This window comes from Copadichromis virginalis, linkage group LG20, assembly GCF_057382275.1.
Source record: "Copadichromis virginalis isolate Kocher_CV1m ecotype Utaka linkage group LG20, C_Virginalis_male_GT1.1, whole genome shotgun sequence".
NCBI lineage: Eukaryota > Metazoa > Chordata > Actinopteri > Cichliformes > Cichlidae > Copadichromis > Copadichromis virginalis.
Genome location: NC_140637.1, coordinates 14,098,882 through 14,123,766, shown reverse-complemented (window position 1 = coordinate 14,123,766; position 24,885 = coordinate 14,098,882). Strand labels below are relative to the sequence as shown.

Genomic DNA, 24,885 nt, shown 5'->3' with positions numbered 1-24,885 from the left:
TTCATTGCCTCCCTGTTAAATCCAGAATTAATTCTACATTTTCACGCACAAACTCTTGAATAATCAGGCCCCATCTTATCTTAAAGACCTCATGTATACCTCGTATAACTCCATTAGAGCACTTCACTCACAGACTGCAGGCTTGTTGTGGTTCCTAGGATATTTGAAAGTAGAACGGGAGGCAGAGCCTTCAGCCTCCAGGCCCCTCCTCTGTTGAACCAGCTCCCAGTTAGGATTCAGGAGACAGACACTCTCTCTTAAAATTAGGTTAAAACTTTTCTTTTTGATAAAGCTTATAGTTAGGGTTGGATCAGGTGACCCTGAATTCTCCCTTAGTTCTGCTTCAGTAGGCCCAGGCTGCTGGGGACTTCCCATTAATGCTTCTTCACTCGCTTTTTTTCCACTCACTGTGTGTTTGCACACCACTTTGCATTTAATCGTTAGTGATTATTAATCTCTAGCTCTTGTCCACAGTGTCCTGTTTTGTCCTGTCTCCCACGCTTTATTCCCAACTGATCACGACAAATGGCTGCCCATCCCTGAACCTGGTTGTGCTGGAGCTTTCTTCCTGTTAAAGCTGAGTTTTTTCTTCCCACTGTCCCAAGTGCTTGCTCATAGGGTGTTGTCTGATTAATGGGGTTTTCTCTGTATTATAATAGGGTCCTTACCATTCCATTATAAAGCACCTTATTGTGGATTTGGCACTATATAGATGAAACTGAATAGACTACATTGCATAATATGGCGAACTTGAACTTGAACTCTGAGTCGAAAACCCAGGACCACAATGCCCTGTACATTGCTTCGGGTGCTGTCACTTCCTTCCACCGTTCAAAGACAAAGAAATACCTGTAAATGGAAACTACTACTGGATGCTTTGAGTCATCGGGAAGACTATAATGCTATAAAAACACAAGCTACACTTTTTCCAAAGAAATATTAACCCACTACTGCACAGTGATGTCCTCAGCAAATGGAAAACTGTGTTTGTGTCTGTATGTGTCACTGCAGCCAAAAGGAAATGGTCAAAAAAGTACCAAAGAACAGCCCGATAAGGTGTGGGAGTCACTATTCACTGTGTGGAGTCACTTTTTTGTGACTTTGAATGTTATCACATATCGTATTTATGTGAACAACATAGACTTTAAATAATATCTGATAATGATGGTAAAAAAAAGATAGACACTTAGGCCTACTGTACCTGCACTCAGTAGATACACTGCTTCTGCCAACCAAAACATGCCTGTCCATACTCTCACTACACTACAACAACCTAATATTCTCCTGTTACATCCCCCAGATTGGAAAGGCGAGGAGAGGAACACAGGGTCACTCAGTAATATTCAAGATGACTAATACATGACCTTTTAACCAATCTCATAAATCATGAGTTGATCATTTATATAACAGGAATTCATGATACATTAATTCACATATTTAATCACCATGCAGTTGTTATTCTTACCTACATAAATAGCCCTAAAAAAAAGCATTTATGCATTCTATTTTTAGTGTACAGCTGACCCAAGAAAGACAAAAACGGAGCTTGCATCACCCTCTTGTTGCATAACATTTAATACAAACCATACACTTGTGTGGAAGAGGATTAGGGCCACTGGTTAAAAGCAAAAACAAACATACACACAGAAAAAGAAAAATAGAGGCATCTTGGATTTTTATAAATGAATTTTGAGGTATAAATTCAGACTTCAATCTCTTGAATCTTTTTTTTTTTTTTTTTTTTTTACAAAAGACGCTGTCCCCTCACCACCAACACACACACACACACACACACACACACACACACACACACATGCTTTCCTCAGTGGTCCAAGTCCTCGTCCATTGTTACATGTCGTCTTACACAACTTAAACGGATAATTTGGGTGCGTCTCTGGCGCCACAGAACAGAAAAGGCGTTACATTTTGTCACACGTGGAAATATTCTGCCCGCTGGTGACAGACAGGCAAAGGACGAGAGGAAAAGATCTGAGGAATTTTACTCACTTTAATTTATTTTAAAAGCATGTAAGCTCCAGAAAATATTTCACAAAGGAAGAGGACGATGAAAAGAGAGAGAGGGAGATAGAGAGGTGGAGAAAGCACCTTGCTGTTGCCGGTGCCTCCGGTTGGCTGCGCTCGCCTCCCTCCTCTCTTCCTCAGCACCGGACAGATACCGGGAGCGCACGGTGAACGCACGAAGGATGAATGAACTTTAAATTTGCCTCACAACTTTCCCCCTCTCTCTCTCTCTCTCTACCTGACAGTTTCTCCCCCCTCCCCCGCCGCTCGCTGTTCCAGGAACGAAACCCCTAGAGAGGAATATCTCTACAATGGATTTACCGCAATCACGATCCAGTAGTGATTAAATAGATTTTTTCCCCTCTCACCCTCTTTTCCTTATTTCTTTGCGGATGCTCATTAGCTTCGTGAGTCGAGATGATGGCATCAATAGGGGAATTCGATCCTCTCAACACCAGAGTCCCCGCAACTAAAATAGAAGTTACCGTGTCCTGCAGGTAAGGGCAAACTCCCGTACACGTACTGTAGATGCTTTTCAGTTTAAACCCTGATCTAGAGTCTGTTATTTCACCCACTGTGGGTAAAATATGCTGAAAAATTAGTTCATCAGATGTGCGTGAGGAATGTTTTGTTCTTTCATGTAACACTGATGTTTTCTATCTATCTATCTATCTATCTATCTATCTATCTATCTATCTATCTATGACCTTATGCTTTCAGATGCCCTTTGCTCTCATGGTTGCCTCCATATGTATTAAAGCGGTTTAAAAATCGTGGAAAATATTTTCATATGGCATCAAGTCTGGCCAGTGCCCTAGCGTGCCACTGATATTCATAGACATGCCTTGATGGTGAGCTGTGTGTTAGGCACAGTGCAATAGCACGTGCAGTTACAGAGTGTTAAAATGCTGCAAATAAATACACTGATAACAGCCGTTTAATTTGTCCTGTTTAATTTGTAACCCTGCAAGAGAACTTCTACAGCTGGATTTACAGTTTTACAGATGCCTTAGCTGAACAGTTGACTGAGTGACTAACAGACCAAGCGGAGAAGCTCACCCAGGGCTTTTCCAGACTGTCAGTCACCCTGCCTACCTGGGTCTGCTGACGGTCTTTCCAATTCACTCCTGAATAATGAATAGCTGTTGCTCCTGTGCTGTCCCTTCTAAGATCAGACAGATTTGAAGTGGCTAGACACCTGACAGCAGTGTGAGCTAAAGGTGAGCTCAGATGAAGAGATAAATGATAAAGTTCTTTGTGTTTTTTTGTTTGATTGTTTGTTTGTTTTTTACCTTGGGTTTGCACACTGAATGCATGACCGTATCTATGCCTTGAATTACTGAATTTCTGTTTGATACAATGACAAATGGAACAGCTGACCACTTAATATAAAGACTGGAAGCAGGAGGAAACAGTATGTCTAGCTCTGTTTAAAAGTTTAAAAACCAGCATAATGTGAGTTTCTGGGCACTGTGTGCAGGACAAAACATGAAGTAATACATCAGGGTATTAACCAGACTGAACAGACCTCTATATAACTCTCTTTAATGATGTTGGAGGTTCTGGTAAGCATGTAGAGACGGGCAACTGATTTTCTTTAGATGGGCAAAATTGCACTATTGCATTTCATTTTTATGATCCCTCTTCTCCCAAAGATAGAGTTATCCTGCACACTGTTTCTGGATTTTTTTTGAGCAACAGCTTGATATACTGATACATTTCAGTGAGAAATACTTTTTCTTTTTTTCAGACTGACACGAGACAACCCTTGGGGCTTTAAAGCATGTGAAATCTGAAGCCAAATCATGGCCTTAACCAAGTAGTTTTGTTGACTAAACCTAACAAAAGTAGGGTTGAAATGATACAGTAGAAAGATCCATGTACACAAACCAAGGGAAATCTTTGGGATTACATCACACATAAGGCTTCTCTGAATATTAGTTTACTTGTGAATTAACCAGTGGAGTAATTAAATCAGTACTTTACAAACGTATGAATGTCATGACATGAACTTTTGTTAGAAATGATTATAAAGACTTTTACAGCTAATCTATGGAGTGTTTTACCCTCATAGAAGAAATACGAATGCACTATTTCACTCACTGTTTCTGCATTTTGGCTTAATTTCTGTTATTAAATAATAACATGGTGTAAAATGTCATGTTTTGTGGTTATTTGTCTAGTTTCAAGACTTGCTAAGGACCACATGATTTGCATTATTTGCTGATATGTGAGCAAAGGTGTGTGCTTTCCTTTTTTTGGCTTTACACTTCATGGCTCAGAGTGGTTTTACATGATATACAATCACGCTGTTTGTGGATGTTGAAATGCAACCAAATCATAAATTCTGTGGACATACAATGAAAAGGCAGAATCATGTTACATAATGTTTTGGACTATAAAAAGTGTAAAGCCCATAGATTATGTGATAATATATGATTTGTCTGTTACTTTGGTTCATTTCTCAGGTGACAGTTGTCCAAATAAATATGTGAAGTCTTTCACTTGATTTTGTAATATGTGGACAACAGGAAGTACCTTCTTCATTCTGTTTGGTAACTTGTCATTACTGCCTACAAGTTGCACAACTGTTATTTTTATATACATCTTTCAGGTGTGACGCTAATGACAACCTGTCGCTAAAGAAAGCAGAAGGATTACCACGACAGACTCCCAGTATTAGTTTGTTCTTTTAGAGTACAACTGCACACAGTAGAAATATTCCGTTTCTGTATGTACTAGCACTTGTGTGAAGATTGAAGAAAAATACAGTTATTTTTCCTCACATTAGATGCAAATGTAAGCGCTCTTATTCCACAAAGTAACTGCAAAACCTTGTGCTCTTGAAATCATCATCTCAAGCGTATTCACTGTGATGCATAATAGCAGGTACCTTCAGAAAACTAACAGTCTGACACATCAAGTCATCACTGGCAGAGAAATATGTATGTATGACAAGACAGGAAAATTTAGAAGTCATTGTGGAAATGACTGGAAATCACCAGCCTGTTTCACACAGTACCAAAGGGTTTGAGTTTTTCATTTTTGTAGGACTCATTAATTGACATTAAAACTTTTTGACACATTAATGTAAAAACCTTTGGCGAGCTAGAGTCATGTAGTGTTTCTCTGCTCATGTTTTGGGAAATTAATCTTTGGTTCTGAAAGATATTTCACAAAATGTGCCAGAGTAACTGAGTCACCAGCTACCTATTTATCTTGCTGATCAGTCCTTCACTAATCATTCAGTGCTTTGTTTTTTAATTTTTTCTTTCATTTTGGCTTAGCGTTACTCAGAAAGGCTTCTCGTGATGTTTGTTTTCACAGAATAACTTGGGGAGCAGTTTAAATTTGCCCATGACCTAACTTTCAGGGTTTAGATGAAAACCTTTGTAAACATGCTGGAGAGTTAAGAACAAAAGAGATAAAAATAGGATGGAGCGAATGTTAATGAATGAATACATCTTTTTTATTGTTTCCACAGGAGTCTACTGGATGTGGACACATTCTCCAAGTCAGATCCTGGTATGTATGAACCATTTAGAGTCTGAAGTGCTGGTACTGATGATTAAGTTTAAATAAAACTGTTTGCTGGGGATGGATTTGGGTTATTTTTTTGTTAGTTTGTGTTACCTAAAATGAAGTTAAATACATTAAAAATAATAAAACAAATAAGGCACACCACAGATAAATGACTCATATTTAACTTATTTATTAGTACACAATACTGCAAGATGTAGTATTGATCTGAAACAAAGTAAATACAAGATCAGTATTGATAATACCAAGTACTGAAAGTACAGCTACCGGTACATTGTGTGCAGTGTAATGATTTATGAAGTGAATACATCTTCCGAATGCTAAATGTGAATACATTTTAATGAGCACCAAATGACTTTTTTACGTTCCACTGTTAATTAGTTTACACAACAAAACATAACTTTCACAGTTTTTCAACTTTTTAGTTTTTTTGAGACCTAAAACACATTTGCATGGAAAACAAATATCCATCTGTGCAGGGATCTTTATTAAAACAGTTTTTTCCATGAATTCATTTAAAAAAAGATCTCATTTTATATAAAATACCTCATATTCAGAAAAAAACACTGCTGACATGAGGATAAAATGTTTATCAAGTTTACAGAATGACCCGTGTACGTGTGGACACAACCATGTTCTCAGTCACATTCAGGGTGACAGTCTGATTAAGGTGTTAGGCTTGTTAGTTTTGCTAGCAGTGTGCATGTGTCAGGTTCTTATTAGACCGGTGTGTGGATGCATATGTCTCTGTGTATGTAAACATGATCAGTCAGATCCAGCAGCTTTGACAGATCATACATTTTATATGGTACAAAATAGCCTCAGAGTTGTTAGACAGCTGGGGAAAATTGTGACAGAAAGTTTTGATAAAGGAGTTCATGCACTTACTTTCTCCTACTGTTCTCCCCATAATGCCATTGGCACAATAGCTGTTGGCCACAGTGGATTTGAATGCACCAGCCGGAGCTAAAAAGTTCAGAGAATACAAGTGTTGCATACAGATGTACCTTCAAACACTATTTTTGAGTGGTTTCCATCAAACTGCTACATTTCTAAACACCAAAATTGTCCATAATTACGCCTCCATGGCAGGATGTTTTCCACCCCCACTGCTGCACTCACACATCTTGATTTTACAAACCCATGTAGAAATTTAGGTGATATCTCAATTTTTTCCCTTTTTTGGGGAGTGGGGTGGGGGGTTGATTCTGAGCTGTCAATAGCCAAGCCATACTGAGAACATTTCACAGCCACTCACCTCCACAGCAGCAAGTCTGGCTGTCTCTCCACCACCTCGTGTTCATTTTATTTTCAAAGCACAAGTGATTAAAAAAAGGACTAAGACATGCTGGCCAAAAAATGGCAGTTAAAAGAAAACATGATTTTCAGAAAAGGAGAAATTAGCAATCTTCAGAGTGAAAGGAAGTCAACAGAAAAAGAGCATAACAGCTTGAGTTCAACAGGTTCACGTGTTGTAGTCAGTGAAATTAAATGCAATTGGTGAATTTAGATATCAGTTATCTCCACTAGAATAGACTAGAGAATACAATCATAGCAAAAAAAGTGTGAGCCATTGCATCTGATAATCTGACTGCTCTGTAATAGTTTTTTGGTGTTTCCCCTCATTTGCCCTCCTGGCACCAAAGCTTTTTGCAGTCTAAGTAGAGCAGTGTGGTAAGCTTGAGAGGCCACAGGGCTTAACTATCTCAGACAAGAAATGATACCTTAAGAAAGCCTAACAGTTGAGCTTTAAATGAGTTACTCAAATCACAGCTTGAGAGCACAGCTGTCCAACCACCGGTCTTCAGGCTTGGGCGATGATGACTGATCACAGATGTGAGGGCTGCCTGAGGAGCGACTGGGCTCCAACCAGTACAGACAGGGTGAAGTAGTGCGTGAGGTTCGTCTTCAGTCCAGCACACACAAGCAGATGTTGGAGAAGAGCTCTGAGCCGCCTGTTGCTACATGCACTGCAGCTGGAAGATGTAATTAGCGGAGATGCTATTATTAATCAACAAACAGAGGCAACAGGGAAGATTCAAGATTTAAAACTATTTAAAAAATAATATTTCAAGCAAAGAGTAGAGGTTGGATTTTATCATTAAGTCGCTTATTTTTTGTGCTCTCTCTCGGATCCACAGAAAATTGAACTTGCACAATAAACGTTTAACGTGCAGCATTAACAAAAAGTGCAAAGCTTATGTTAAAGACTTCCATAACTCTGATGTGCATCAGTAGTACAGTCTTTAGGAGGAGCTATTAGATGTGCAGAGTGTGCAAGTCATGTTAAAGAGGATTAAAACTTTTGTTAACAAGGCAAATGTTCTTGATTCACTTCAGAAGAAATGCAAATCTTATGATGTACATCAATAGTAATTCTAAGAAGATTCAGTGCACTCATGTGGCACACTAATTAGGGGTATATGTAAACAGTATTGCATTTACTGCACTTATTGCTGATGTGAAAAGCAGCAGCTTGCTGTACATCAGCCCTTTAACCAAAATACCAATCAAAAACTGAGATACAGCTTGACATGAAAAAATGAAAAAAGGCCATTTAATATACAGTCAGTTACCATTATGAAATCAGATGATTCAATGTTGTTATGAACTGTTAATAATCATCTTTTAGATTACCTTAATATTATAAAATAACTATTGCTGTCAGAGTTAATCTTGTTAAAATGACATTAACGCCATAACCGCATTAATGCAGCAAATCTCTGTTAGCGAGTTAGTGCAGATCGCCCCTTGCATGACCTGCATGGCGTCAACGCGTTAGTTCGTTTAGCTCTTAATGCGTTAGCGCCGTGCAGCCCCAGGCACAGGGCGATCCACGCTAACTCGCAAACGGAGATTTGCCGTGTTAATGCGGTTATGGCGTTAACGTCATTTTAACAAGATTAACTCTGACAGTACTAAAAATAACCTTTTTGTTTTGCAGGGACACATTTTCTTTTAGGTATTTTGATAAGGACATTTTATTTCACAATGTCAACTTTTATACTTCTTTTAAGCTAGCAAGCCCAATATGTGCTACCAAACTTAGCTTTTATGTTTACGGCTACTTAGCTAGTCAGCTAACTGTCTAAGCCAGTGTGTGGGTTAGTGTTATAAGCATTAGAGTTAGTGGTCTTTGCTTGATTTCTTTTTCTCCAATTATAAAGTTTAGGTGTAATATATGTAGATACCACAGTGGTTCCATACAGCTTCCAACCATGACATTCTTCTAAAATTACGCATACTTGCATGATAGAAAACCCACATGAATTTTCAGTTCATTTTCTAGCTCGAAGGTTTGTGACAAACAAATTTATTATTTTGATGTAAGAGATGGTAAATGCACTACCTGAAGAGCTTTACACAACATGACTCATTCACCCATTTACTTTTTTTCTGTGCTCAAGTGGATTTTACTTAATATTCACACACAGAGAAAAATACATCACATCTGTAAAATCAGTTTTCTTTAACTGAATAAAAACACATCAGCTAAATGTTTGATTGAAATTTAAAGCTTTTTTTTTTTTTTTTTGCTTTCTCTTCACTGAAAGTTGGCCTAACTTAATATATCAGCTTTATCAGGACTCTCAGTCATCAGTTAGTTTTAGCTTGAAAGAAGAATTACTTAGTGTGATGCATCAGCAGCAACATATTCACCTCAATAATGCCACAGTCACATTAGGGAAAGCAGTGGTCAGAGACCATGACATGAACAAAATAATTTCAAACGTGTGGAATAAATTTGGGATTTCATTGCCTTTGAAATGGCTGCTTCACAGACAGGAACTTTGTCTGCAGCTTGTAGCAGTTTCTATCTTTAAAGTGACTTTGGTGTCAAGACGTTGATAAAACGGCCATAAGACGAATTAGTCTGCTATCGGGTTGCAATTGAATGGTGTCAAGGTAGCAATTACATGCATTCTGTTTGTGATAATAGGTCATTGAATGTGATAAATTTGCTAAAATTGCCTAATTACATTCAGAGTCGAGCCAGAACCTCATAGATTCCGCAAGTAGTGATGTAGTTTTTGCTGGACCGAGATTTGACTGCACAATGAATGAGGTGCTTCAAAGCCTCTTTTTTGTATAGGAAGATAACCAGAACACAAACAGTTGGCAACCATTTAAGTTGAGTCTTGTAGTGCAAAGAGATGTGTTTCAGAAAAGTTGTACTTGTACACATTGACTCAGATTAATTGTAATGTATTAGAAACCATATATAAATTAGACAGCAGTTATTTGCAAACCTTAATCAAATCTGTCTGAGTGTGACTGCAAGCAGTGTAAGTCACACTGCAATTGTTTGGAGACAGGTTGCCTCCAATCACGTGACCTTAATATAGGTTGCCTTAATATGGTCGCCCAGTAGTTGCTGATGTGCACAGTCGACCTCTGAGTGAGAAGTTCGTTAGTACAACTGCTTGCATTTACGTAATACAAAAAATATAATCAATGCAATCACCAGGCATTTTTACTAGTCCCTTTTTTTCTTTATGTAACCATAAAATATTCTTGGCTCTTGACATTTTAGGTTTCATTTGAACATTTCCACATTTAGCTCTGAAACTAGATGAAATGTGTGGGTGCCCATATCCATAGTCTCTAAGAAGTGCATTATATCTTTAAAACACACATGCATGTTCAAATGATTAATAAGAATACCATTTTTAAAATATTTTTAAGGAAGCATTTCCCTCTGGCAACATAGACATCCACAGCTGCCAATTAGCACCTCCACATCTGGCTAAAGTCAAATGTATTTTTACTGCAGCAAGATTTTATCAGTCCTCAGCAGCTGAAATACCTTTCTTATTCTGTAATTATCAAGAGTGCCTGTGTTCCTTATGAATTTCTGTGATATAGTATATGTACTGTCTTAGTGGTCTTTCTGTGTTTATAGTGGCAGGAAGGTTTAGCATGGCTCACAGGAACTACATACTTTGATCTGTAATAGGAACCAATCATCTGGATATGTCTGCCATCCAGGAAATTCTGCTGGATAATCTTGCACGCCCAAGAATTTTGTGTGAATGGTGCACTTTTACAGTTCAATTCACAATTGTCAGAAGAAACGATAAAACGATTCCTGCTGTGTTAACTAAGTTGTGAAATTGCTTGACTAAAAAGCTGCCTGTGAGTTCTGGCATCAGATAAGCCTGCAAATGCACAGTTTTCCTAGGTAATATTTCACTGGTACCTGGAAAAACACAGAACACCAGCGCCAACCTTTGCAACGCTAGAGTGCTGTGGTCTGAATGCTCTGTAACTCCCCCTCATCTAACAAGGTAGAAAAACAACTCCTCACTGCTTGCCAATCAATCCTACTTGGAGGAGATCATTGTCAAAGGAAGCAAAAATGACTGACAGGCTTAATAACCTCTTATTTGAAAACATGTTCTGTGATCTCCAGGAAATTGCAGCTACTGAACTGATCACAATCTAACAATACCTCCACCCTGTCATTCTCAATCCATTTTAATATGTGGAGAGCTGTTATACAGGCATGCATCTGTATACACTTGTCTACAGGTATTTTCGTAAGTCAGACCAGTTCACTGATTTAGTTTCTGTTGACAGATGCTCCCTGATGCATGCATCCGGGCTTTAAGACTGTAGAGAGTTAGCTGTTGGATGTTGGGCAGTTACAGGAATAAATGCTATGGCAGTAATAAGGCTGCAGCGTATGACAGGAAGGAAGCTTAAAAAAGGACTAAAGAACGTGGCTGTGTAACAAGAGGATACCGGCCCGTTCAATCAATCAGACGTTCTTTTTCCACTTCACATGTGAATGTTTTAATCAAAGTATATTCACCCAATCAGGGCTGCGTGCACTGCATCATTGAAGCTTCTGTGATTGCTAAATATAGGAACTTTAGATGAGATAGCAAAAATAACACAATATGCAATCGGGTCAAAAAGAGCATCTTGGCCTCATAAAACTGCAGGCGATTTAATTACTTTTAATATCGTTCAGAGATAATTTAGTAGGTGGTACTCATTAAATGGGTCACTTCCACTTTCACGGAGGTGTGTGAGGAGTCAGGAAGATGTTTTTTAATACTGTTGTCCATTTTTCACCGCATAGCTTAACTTATTACAGTCATTTCACAGAAGATGAGACTGACTAAAGCAGGGCATACATTTACACAGACATCATAAACTGCTGTCTTCATCAAAAATGCATTAAAGTGCCTAAATTACTCAATTCAAGTAAGGCAATGATCAGTGAAAATTTAAATTGTTTGATCACTATAGCCCTCTTGGGTTTCATTAACATAATGGATGGATGAGGGAGAGATGCTTTCTGTTCCCCGGTGATTCAGCTCTGTGTTTCAGATCAGATTTTAAACCTTGCACAATTACAGGACTTATTTGAAGGTTGTGAAACTGACATAAATCCACTTAGAATTACCCCAGACTCACGAAAACCTGTTTTTAGTATCAAAGTAATCCAGTGTTAGTTCACTATGCTTCCAGACAGAGATCGATCATGTATCCATGTATCTGTATACACACCACGTCTCATATTTTTACAAACAAGTCATCTGTATTTAAAAGATGGGCAGTCATAAACTTTGTGTTTTACTCAGTGTGACCTCAAATTAGTAAATACTTTCATAGTGAGACCATAACATCACTAGGAAAGTGTTTTCTCAGGTCATAGAACAAAACAGCTGAGGGCTGTTTCCCCACAGACACAATATAACTGTAAGCTTTGCAATCAGACGAGTCGCCCTCTACTGGCCATTAAAAAGGATATAGATTTAGCGACACTTCCACAGTATAGAAAAGTTAAATACTGTTAGCTAGATAAACAATAATAATGCCAAAGGATTGTGCGACTGTTAGAAATCGTACGTACCATCTGTGTTCAAAATCAAATCCTAGCTATGTGTTAGGCAATGACTGCCTCTGTGTTTTGGAGCACTCTGTTTTTTATACAATTGTAAACTGAGTATTTTGCTAATTAATATTTATATAGAGATCTATATATTATGTATACTGTAAATACCATATATTCCATACCACTGGTTTTTTTGCACTATGACAGAAAGACAAGCCTCCTCCTCCTCATTGATGTACAAACTTGGAAACAAATGTAATAAAAAATGTTTCTAATAATATCAGTCACAACTTAGTCATTTATTTACATTCCACAATACCACAATAGTTTTGTTTAACTTACAGAGTGGCTTAAAAAGAACTAAAGGAGTTCTATAGTCTGGATTTTCAGGTTCATGGTTATTCACAGAAATGTTTGGGAACTGATGACATCCCTCATGATTTCAGTATTGAATTATTGTTGCAGCATAGGAAGGGTCTTTAGGATAAAATAAAATATGATACAAAAACTTGTCTGTTGAGGGAGATGTAATGATTCAATTTGATTACATTCAAATTCATTTCAAATACATTTAATTCATATGTGCCTGTTTAGGCTCATTTATCTGCTTTTTTAGTGTTTCTGTTTTCTCTTCATGCTCTCCTAAATGCATGCTCTGTCCTTTACATTAGATATTGTGATTGAGTTGTTTTTGAAAATGCAGCACTATTAGATATGACTCAGTTTCACTGAAAAGTAGAAAGAGATTAAAATGGCAGGTAAAATTACGTTGTGACAGACCAGTTCACTTTTTACAGCTTTGTCTGTCAAAATGATGGACAATGAAATGCAACCTCTGGTGTTACCTTGTGTTAAAAGCTCTGTATTTGCTCACTTCTCTTCTCTCAGTGATTGACTTGGATAATGATATCCCTGCATCCTGGTCTGTGCTGGTCTTGGCTGAATGTAGTGACAAGGGGTTTCTGTTCAATGCCAGGGATACTGGCATTGTACAGACCACCAGCCACTGTTGTCTTCTGTGTAAATACAGGCCTTTTGATGTTGCCGAGCTCACCGCAATAAACCAAGCTAGTGATGTGGTCTCTGCCAATATTCCCCCTACATTACTATGCAAAGGTCATGAGCCATGACTGGATCCCATTTCTTTAATTAACTCATTAGAAAAAGACAAAGATAACACAATTTGACTGGCATATGATGGTATTTTTGCATCAACAAGGTGATTCCCAAAGAGCTATTAGCTGAAAACTCAGGAAATCTTAGCATGGTGTGTGGTGTGTGCTCGAAGAAATTGAAGGAAACTGGACAAGTGAAAGACAACAGGAAGAAGTGGCATGTCTAAAAAATCTACACCGGATGAGCAAATTCTGAAAGTCATGTCCTCAAAAAAAAGAAATGATGTCACACTATTAAGCTATTAATAAGGTATTAGAAGGTGCTTAATTCATCATTTATGTATCTTTACATCATTACTGCTCCTTGGTATGCCATTTATAAATGCAAATATACTGTTATGACTATGATTCTGATTATTACTAGCAGTGATAGCTGTACATAGATAAACCATGTACAGCAGTGATGCACATGCACATGCTCATTATATTAATGCTGCTATCCTGTATATATTGTACATACTATTGTTTGAGTACTTACGATTGTTTTTTTTGTACTTTTTATATTTTACATTTATATTTATTATTGAAACTTGCACCAAGGGAGTGGCACTCCAATTTCGTTGTACTCTGTACAATGACAATAAAGGCTATTCTATTCTATTGGTGTAACAGTAACAGATGGATAAACATATCTGTATTTATAAATGACATACTAAGGAAGAATAATGATGTATAAATGCTGAATTAAGCACTTGCTAATAGCTTACTAATGTTGAATAGTGTGACAGTATCATAAAGTTGAGTTGAGTTGATCTGCTTGAATTGATTCATCTACTATTTGACGAAGCCTCATCAGAAATGGTGTCAGTGGAAAGATGTCTCTCAAGACAGCATTCTTAAAACAAAAGAGTAAGAAAGGAAAGAAGGCTGAGGTATGACAAATTACACAAAAACAAAATATAAAGAAATTGGTGTCGTTTGAGACTTTTGTACGCTACAGTATTTTGGTAATAGATTTATTATTTTGTCATAATGACCTCCAGATTTTACAAATTTAGTTAACCTCCTAGGGCCTGATGTCCACATATGTGGATGTCATATTTTGGGTTGTCTAGACCAAAGTACTTAATTTTGTTCTACAAGGGCCTGATATCCACTTACAAGGACATTATACTGACACTGTTCTATCGACATTTAAAACAACTGTCCTCATATGTGGATCTCATTCTTCTCAGTAACAAAAATCCGGTAAAAAAATAAATAAATCACGTAATTCTTTGTTTTTACATTCATCAGGTCCCAGTCAGCCCAAATAGCAAAGAGAAATTAAAAATGCATGCCATTGAAGAGTTTGGGTCTTAGGAGGTTAAAGATAATAGCCAGACTGGTCTGTGAAACCGTTTTTGAATGAATTGACTACAGTTACAGTCTGCAAAACAGTTTTTCAAAAAACATATTTTTCAAATTCGGGGATCAGTGATCAAAACAAATACGAAAGCACATGGCTGCATCTTTGGTTTAAAAATAGGCAGACCAAATTACAGATAGACCCCAGTGCTTCTGAACTTTGATGGCACTTCATATCAAGTGGTACTCGACGAAACCCAGTGATCCGGTTGTTGATATTCGCTATTTCAGTGCTGTAGTGAGTCTCTTTTTTCATACCTAGGTAGCTACAGCTTTGGACTTTGGTAATGATTGGATTTTTTTCTCAAGAACACAACAATAAATATGTGATCTCTTTTCTCCTGCATTCACATTCTGAGAATTTCAGCTGTTCTTGTCAACAGCTTTGAGCTAAGAGGTTGTGCTTGTTTGCGTCTGTCTGTCTGCGTATCTGTCTCCTGCTCATGAACTTGTCTGTCACAGCTTTCTACAAGAATGTGTTAGATGCCAAACACTCATCTCTTCAGGCACTTCTTCTTATCTAATTTATTGATGACTCAGCGTTTGTCCTTGGAGATGTTGTGTCACGTTGCCTGGTCGTTGTGTAAATTTAATTTGAGTTTCTCTTACTCCACCATCAAATTAGCTGATGCCTCTCTCTCACCGCCCACACAGGGATGGAGGATGTACTGTATACCTGCACTGTTCATGTGCTCATCTGTTTAAAGTACAGGACTGTTAAGTTGGCTAGCAAATAGCTTTTTTTCCCATTTAGATGGACATGAATAAACATGATGCTTTGAAACCAGTAGGCTAACCAGTAGGTTTTTACAAAGAATATATTGAAGATTTTGTTGTTCTTTTACTTTTGTGCTTAAATGTAAAGCGATTTAGGAAGACCAGGTGTTTGAATGTTTGCTTTCGGCCAAATGTGACACTGTGCACTATGATTATGCATCTTCAACCCTTCCAAAAAGGCCATACTTGTACAGTCTTTCTCTAATTGTACTGGTGTGAGCTTATGTGTAGCTCTTTGGTTTTGTTGCAGTTTCCCTGATTGCATGGTCTGACCTTGAGGTGACTTTGCTGGGCATAGAGTGCTGTGAAGACTGTGGCACTGTGTTAACACACCTGAATGCTCCAGACTACAAATTGGCAAAGATTCAGTTTTTATGGAGGTGCTCACACATGCTGGTGATCAATTAATGAAGTGCATTTGACTAGTGGCACCTGGCTTCTACACTTTGCTCATCCTGACATGCTTTACACCACTGATGCCTGACCTTCGTTTTTGCATTTCATTAATGTGTTTACTTTCATATTTGTTGCAGGTCTTGAGCTGAGTCTGTAGCAACCATTAAACCATTAAAAACTAATTTAGGTCAGAAAAAAAAATTGCAGGTATACATTTTGATTTGAAGGTTATCTTTAAGGTATCTTTAAGGTTTCTCTATTTTTCACCTATTCTAGTTCTATTGATCAATCATCTTTGAAAGGTTTTCATTTCCTAGAGGTAACCACTCCATTTCTTATTAAATCTATATCTATATACACGATGTTGCTGAAAGTATTTTCACATCTGTCTATACACTCATATAAACCTGAGTGACATCCCATTTTTAGGGTTTAATATGGTGTCTGCCCACCTTTTGCAGCTATAGCAGCCTCTTCTGGGAAGACCTTTCATAAGATTTAGGAGTGTATTTCACTTTCTTTTTTTTTCTTTTCTACCATTCTGTCAGATGTCATGTATGAGGTCAGACACTAATTTTGGAGCTTGCAGTCTCCACTCTAATTCATTCCAAATATGTTTGGAATGAATTGGTGATGTGGTGTAGAAGAACTTGACTGGCCTGCTCAGAGTCCTGACCTCAAACCCACACCACGATTCCCCCTCCGCCAATCTTTACACCTGGCACAATGCAGTAACACAACTACCGTTTTTCTGGTAACTGCCAAACCCAGACTCGTCCATCGGATTGCCGGATCGAGAAGCATGAGAACATGTTCTCTAGCGTCCACCACTGTTCTAGAGTCCAGTGGTGGTATGCTTTCCATCACTGCATCAGATGCTTTGCATTGTGCTTGGTGATGTGAGGCTTGGACACAGCTGTTCAGACATCCAAACCCATTCCAAGAAGCTCTGTGCACTGTTTTTTTTTTTTTTTTTTTTTTGCCTGTCCCATTTGGTTCTTTAGCCATCAGAATTGTTGTCTGAAGACCAACAAGGATACCCAATGGATTTACTTTGCCAAATGGATCATCGTGGCATTACTGTATTGGTCCATTTGATCGACCTTTGTTTTTATTATTTATTATATTTTATTTTCAGATGTTACAGACGGGACAGACATGAGTGAGGGATAGGAAAGGGAGAGAGAAAAAGGAAGGAAAAGAAAAACAGAAGGGGAAAGGGACAGTGAGAAAGGGGGGGAGAAAAAAAAATCTCCTGGATCACCTGTTGAGAGAAGAAGAATAGAAAACAAGCAAAAAAACAAAACAAAGCAACATACTAAACACAACACCATCGCATTAATCTAGCTAAGTGTAAACAGCAGTAAATACTAAATATTCAATGTTGTTGTGCAGCACGCAGGACAGACAGCGCACAATGTGCTTTGAAGTAGCAGCCAAGAAAGGTGTAAGTCTACGAGCAGTGAACACCCGTGTGCATACCTGTGTGGATCAGCGCGCTTGTATTTAAATGGTTTCCATATGTAATGGTCTGCAAGATGATGTAGCAAGCCATAGCCCCGTCCCCCAGGGCATGAAGCAGGCATGGAGGAGATCCAGGCCCCAGACATCCAGAGGCCTCAGAGTGCGAGAGCCCAAGGAGGACCACTGGAGGGGCATCCGTGCCACCCTCATGGGAAGGGCTGAGATTCCCCAGACGAGGCGTCACCCAGGAGCCACTGAGCAGAAGCTAGAGGGGGCTGCACCGGCGTGCCCGCTGGCTCTGCCGGCAGCCAGCTGAGCCAGAGTGAACCGAGCCGCAGGCCCAGAGGCCAGAGGCCCGAGGGCCCACCACACCCCGGAGGAGGCCTGACCGAGCAACAGGCGCCAGGCCCCGCCAGGCCCCGCCAGGCCCCGCCAGGTAGGCTAACCAGTAGGTAGCCGCCAGGTAGCCACCGGGAGTGAACCGGTACATACCTGGGCGCCCAGCCCCGGACACCAAGAACCACCACCGACCCCTGAGGGCATCAGTCACCGGCAGGGAGTGTGGTGAGGGGAGATAGGCCTTGGAGGGCCTGGGAGTTCCCAGAGAGGTGGAGTCTAAGACCCGACCTGACATATAGACACAGAGAAACAGGCACACACAGACACAAACATGCATTCCCACCCTCATGCACACATATACAAACACTCAGAACTCACCCAACGTAAGGATTGACATAAATGGACATGTATACACAATCACACTCCCCAAACATACTCTATACCCCGGGTCCAGGTACCCTCGCCCCCAGAGGGAGAAACAGAACCCATACCCAAGAGATGTTACCCTTCCCCCCGGGGTGGAGGCAAGCAGACCATCCCAGGCTCCGCAGCAGCAGGGAGGCCAATCGGACAGCTAACATCTCCTCCCAGCCCCCCCGCCCCAATGGCTAGCAGAGAACGGGGGTGTGTGAAGACCCCATACCTCCCTCCTCCCGCTCATGTGTAGTGTTGCTGCGTGTTGTTCTAAAGTGCATTTAAAACAAGGGAGAGCATGGACGCCGTTAACGTGCCCACCCTCAAGGCCCTATATATATATGTGTGTGTTATGAGATTGTAAGTAATGTGGATGTCTAAGTTGTGAGATAAAATTGAGGCACAGGTGGCCGGAAGGGGAAAGAGGGGGGGGGGGGGATGTCTCCCCTGCACCCTTGTGACAAGGCCCTACCTGTGTGGGTGAATGTGGTGGAGCGGGAAGAGGGAGGTAGCCGGGGATGGGGAGGAAAAGGAGGGAGGGGAGGATGCCCCTCCCTAGGGCCAGCTCCCCTGCTGACCCCAGTAGGCACCCCCCGTCCTCTGGTACCCACCAAGGCAAGGGAGCCCAGGTCCATCCAGACCGGGGCCTACGGTAGCACTGCCAAGCCCCACAGGACCCGGGGCAGCCCACCCTACCCCACCGCAGAGGAAACTGTACCCACCCCAACATTCAATCGTCTCCCAGACTACACAAGACAACAGACACCCAGGTTAAGTTTATTCTCCACCTCTCCTATGTCTCTCCCCCACCTGCAGAGTGGACTCCTGCAACGATGGAACAACCTCCCTGCCAGTTGAAGAGCCCCCCAGTTAGGCCGATGCACAAGAGGCCCCCTGCGCCAGGGCTGAGCCCCCATGCACCCACCCGCTCACAACCTCGGTGACACACCGACGAGGACCGAAGCCCCCAAGGCCCAGCCAGAGCCCCAGCACGGAGGCAAAGCACCCCCGAACCCCAAACCCCCACGCCTGCCCCGGATCCACTCAGGGGCAGCCAGGCCACCAGGCCAGTAACCTACGTCCACCAGTACAGACCATCCTCCAGCCCCGCTGCATGCAGCCACGAGGAGAACAACCTCTAAGAGCGACCAGAGCCACTAACCAGGTTATGAACACAACCCCCGGGTTAAGCCCTCCAGGGATAACGTCTCTAGGGGTCCTCCAGGCGCCCTAAGCCCATCCCAACTCCATATGAACCACAGTAGCTAAGGCGGGACCAAACCACGACCCCCTACCCCCCTAGGTGATGGAGCCGATCAAAGGAGCCCAGAGGGATTGATCTAATGTGGTGGCAGAGGCTATATCGAGACTAATGTGATCTATTAGAAGGTTTCTATATTGGCTAGAATTAAGATTATTTTTATTTTTCCAGTTCATGAGGACCGTTTTCTTGGCGATGCATAGGGCAGTAAAAACCATGTGGACTGTATTAGTTTCTGTAGTGACCTCATCCAGTTTTCCTAACAAGCATACTAAAGGGGAGGTTGGAATTTTACATTACATTCTCTGTGCACTGTTAATGAACTAATCTGAAGGCCACATGATGTTTGGAGATCTGTAGTGATTGACACTGCAGAAAGTTGACCCATTAACTCTGCTGTGATTTTATTTGGCTTATGACTTTCTTGGCTGAGATGCTGTTGATCCCAATCACTTCCACAATGTTATAATACTTCTAACAGTTCACTGTGGGATATTTAGCAGTCAGGAAAATTCACAACTGGATGGGTTGCACAGGTGGCATCCTATCACTGGAATTCACTGAGCTCCCATTCTTTCTAAAATGTTTGTAAAGCAGTCTGCATCCCTAGGTACTTGTTTGTATACACTAGGGCTGGGCCATATTATACCGTTCACGGTAATACCAGTGTAATTTTGGGCAACGATAGAAAAATGAAATATCGCGATAGAATATGAGTAAAACGCGCATGCGCAGTGCCTTTGGTTTCATATGCACACGTCGGAAAAAGCATGGCGGCGAAAGCAAATCGTTAAATGAATCGGATAAACCAGAATTGGTTTGTAAAAATGCTGCAACTTCAGTGGTGTGGAACTGGTTTAGCTTTTGTCCGTCAGACACACAACAAAGCACTATTTTTGGTAGAGCATGCTAGCGGGCCGTCATTATTACCGTGTTTTTTTGGAAAATACGGCACACTTAAAATCAACCCTTTGATTTTTCTGAAAATCGACAGTGCCCCTTATAACCCCGTGTGCCTTATGTATGAATTCTGGTTGTGTTTACTGACCTCGAAACGATTTTATGTCGTACACGGCGCTCGAAAATCTGTCAAATGTTTTAGTACTACTTTGCTAAGCTACGAACCTGGACTGCTTGATGGATTGTCGGAGCATTACGGCTACCGTAGTCAGGAGCCTGGCGGAGTGATACGTACTGTGCTTCAACATAATATTACCGTATTGTGTGTGTATAACCTCTTTTTTAAGTGTTGTGGATATTATACATGGTTATGCTGAGGATATGTCGGCCAATTTCCACTGGAAATCCTGAAAAGATGAATTATGCAACGAATCTATGAATTATAAAACAAACATGAACTTAATTGTAAATTAAAATTTAAAGCAGACCTCTGGCACCTACAATACTTTTGACAATAAATCATATCAATGGCCATTGGATGGGTCAGGAAGTGTCGAGCTGGCTAGACCAGAAGACTCTTTGAGGGTCTTCTGATCTAGCCAGCTCCCCACTGGCTCTAGCCTCCTTTTAATCTCCAACTGGCTACTCCCAGTAATTCTTATTATAGAAAGCATCCACACATGCGGGTTTATGTACAAGTCTGTCTGTTAATAGATGTTAGTTTGCTTGCTAGATTGTACCATATTATGCTAAGTCACAGTAACAAAATTACAGATTTTTTTTTTTACATGAAAACAGACAGACCAGTATAAAAAATGTAACCCTTTTTTTGTTTAAATCCCTCACTCATATTACTTGGTGTGAAAGCAGGTTGCACAGTCATGGAAACTGTTTGAGTTTGGGCCATATGCAAAAATCAAATCCGTCACTCAGCAGTATACTACACTACTATTTTCTCCACCAAGGAATGAAGTTATGTAAGTTCCTTTGAAAAGAACTCTGGCGTGCTGTGTACCAACCTGTCAGCCAGCGTTTTAAAGGAGGTGTCACTTTTTTAAAATGATGATAGATGTTTAATTTTGAAACATAACTCCTTTCATTATTAATATTACATGCTCTGCAATGCTGTTAGGCAGCTGGATATGCATTTTTTCAGCCTTGTCTCAACCAGATTTTAATGAATTCCAGGCATGCGTGACCCCGACCACACAGACTTTGCCCTTGGACAGATGCAAACAGGTCTTGTGCGTTTCAGAGAAAAATTTCTCTCCAAGTACGGCTCCCTGAAGAGATTAGGGGCTGGGAGAAATAGAAGAAATTTCAGTCTTTTAGTGAAATAGACAAATATATCTGTCTGATAGATTGCTGTGGTCCCGGATACAAAATAATGAAATTCATGAGATATTTTTCTTCTCATTCCCAATAACTTTGACTGTACCGCTTTGCTCTTTTGGGCACAGCACTGAAGTGACCTTTTAAACTTCAAAGAGCATAATTTACAACTTTAATTCCTATCCAGATGGGATATTTCACTGGTGGTGGAGCTCTATTACACAGAAAATTACTGATGACATCGGATTGCTACAACTTTGAAAGTTTAAGAGAAGACACTTTAAAAGTAGAAGCAATCTCATTCAGCTGCTTCATGCTGTCATCCAGCAGCTCCCAAAGCTACTAGCTCAGGAATTATCTGACTCTTTTATTTCTATCCACCACCATCTAAACTGCTCTCAGGCTCCCATATGAAAACATCCCACTTCTCTTATGTAACATCATTTGCTGGTGGAGTACTGACAGTTTCCATCCACATGCATGGGTATTTCGCTCCATTAAAATCTGTAGGAGAGGCAACCCCCCAGCTGACCGTCGGTCCAGGAGTATATAAAAGTAAAATCAATTATTGTATCAATTATGATTACTCTTTGTAGTCTCTCATTGCAAGTTGGTGAGTCATGTTTATCAAATTCATCACATTATATGGTATTTCTTTTGCATTCATTTAGCTGTAGCTGCTCGAGGATTGTGACTCATCAGCAGGTAGGAGTTAATGTTTTGTTGTAACACAGAAGGTGTGGTTATAGTTTGGAGAGCTTGTCCACGTCTCCTAAAGATCTCACCATTATATTCATTGTATATGGATGAGTTTTATATATATATATATATTAGAGATGGACCGATCCGATATTACGTATCGGTATCGGTCCGATACTGACCTAAATTACTTGATCGGATATCGGAGAAAAATAAAAAATGTAATCCGATCCATTAAATATCACGAAAGCACCTCACAAAACTTGCAACACGCCGTAACTCACCTCAGAACGTTAGCATGTCGGAGCAGTATGCATCACGTGATAGAGCGGCTGTGGCATGCGGGACCTGTCGTGGTCTGGATAGCATGTGGAGCTTCGCTAGCAACCCGGCATTTCATCTCCGACAAAGTTATCCCCGAGAGAAGTAAAGCAAGTGTGTAAGTCCATCTCTGAATGTTTGTAAAGCATTCCTGCGTTAAGCTTAACAAAGGACTGCCTCTTCTTGCTGCTACTTCAATCATGAAACTGCTTAACGATCAGCTGATCGGCTTTTCTGTCGGGAGTACGTCTCTCTTGTTTGCTTTTGGCCCACTTTGCACCAGAAAGAGGAAACCAGCGGCTGAACAACAGCAGCACGTTTAAGCTCTATAAGCTGTTGTTAGAATTTATTTAATATTACTTTCTACTCGAGGATCTTTTTCTACGTAGCTGACGGCTGGTAACTGTGCAGGGGCGGATCTAGCAAAGTTTAGCCAGGGGGGCCGATAGGGCATTAACAGGGAAAAGGGGGCACAAAGACATACTTTTCTTTCTTATTCTCATTTAAAATGTCTAGCTTTTAATAAATAATTATCTGACACCCAAAGTTTTAATTTGATGCAAAATGAATAGAAGTCCATTACTGTATATAGTAACTATTAAGTCTAATATATATATATATATATATATATACCCTAGTAAGCTATAGTACTTTTTCCTTTGTGAAGGTACCATCTGTGCAGTCTGCAATTTTGTTGAAGAAAGATGTTGAATCTATTTAATATTTCTTGAAAAATAATTGATTTCTGTGCATTTTTTTTTTCCACACTGCATCAAATTAAGGTTGATTACGTCGATTAAGCATCATGAGGTGGAGCGTGAGGGGTGGTTCCCTATTTTTTATTTATTTATTTTTGTTGTTGCTGGGAGTTGGAACCCTATTAGTTAGGTTGCTTAATATTTATGCTAAGTACTCTTTAAAATACCAGAATAGGGAGGATGGTGTAGGTTTAAGTTTATTAGATTGATCAGTATTGCTGAACTATGAAATATTTTTTTTGGATACAGGTATAACAGAATAGCTTTAGTGTAGTTGTTGTTTTAAACTTGAGTATGAACTTATACAAAATGCAGCAAGATATTTAAAAAACAGTTTTGTTGATTAAAACACACTATATCGGATTCATATCGGTATCGGCAGATATCCAAATTTATGATATCGGTATCGGTATCGGACATAAAAAAGTGGTATCGTGCCATCTCTAATATATATATATATATATATATATATATATATATATAGAGAGAGAGAGAGAGAATGATATATATGTAAAATAAAACACCCAGCACGCCCCTGCGGGCGGTTTAACCTTCAAGCTCGGGTCCTCTACCAGAGGCCTGAGAGCTTGAGGGTCCTGCGCAGTATCTTAGCTGTTCCCAGGACTGTGCTCTTCTGGACAGAGATCTCCGATGTTATTCCCGGGATCTGCTGGAGCCACTCGCCTAGCTTGGGAGTCACCGCACCTAGTGCTCCGATTACCACGGGGACCACCGTTACCTTCACCCTCCACATCCTCTCGAGCTCTTCTCTGAGCCCTTGGTATTTCTCCAGCTTCTCGTTCACACAAGTACACACACACACACATACATATATATATATATATATATATATATATATATATATATATATATATATATATATGTAGAGAGACAGAGAGAGAGAGAGAGAGGGAATGATATATATATATATATACTTGTGTGAAAACAGCCGGGACACGTGAGGCCGAATGCCTCTTGCAAAATAAAGGATGGCAGAATTTTACTATTTTTTGTCATCCATTGTTTACACATTAACATGGGAAGTTTTCTTTCCTTCACTTGGTCAATTATATTTCAATAAAGGCTCAGTGGGGTGAGTAAATGCAAGGCCTGAGTCATACCTTGAAACTAAAGGTCACTGGTCTCTAATTACCCCCAAGGTCTCCTAATGAGTTCTGAGGAAAGAGTGAGCAGCCCCTGTTGATTCAGACATCGAGGGTCGTCCATTCCACACCCACAACATCCATTAACCACGACCTACCTGAAAAGAGCACTTTAAAAAAAAATCAGGAA

The 24,885-nt window shown here is 40.1% G+C and overlaps 1 protein-coding gene across 1 annotated transcript in view; it reads left to right on the top strand.

Annotated features, from left to right (window-relative positions):
• The first annotated feature begins 1,908 nt into the window (after positions 1 to 1,908).
• The window catches only part of LOC146684464 (copine-9-like), a 116,497-nt gene continuing 93,520 nt past the window's right edge, over positions 1,909 to 24,885 (top strand). Inside the window, exons 1-2 of the mRNA XM_085444716.1 lie at positions 1,909 to 2,519; positions 5,507 to 5,547. Coding sequence (XP_085300842.1) covers positions 2,440 to 2,519; positions 5,507 to 5,547 — 121 coding nt within the window. The 5' untranslated portion in view covers positions 1,909 to 2,439. The remainder of the gene's footprint in view (positions 2,520 to 5,506; positions 5,548 to 24,885) is intronic.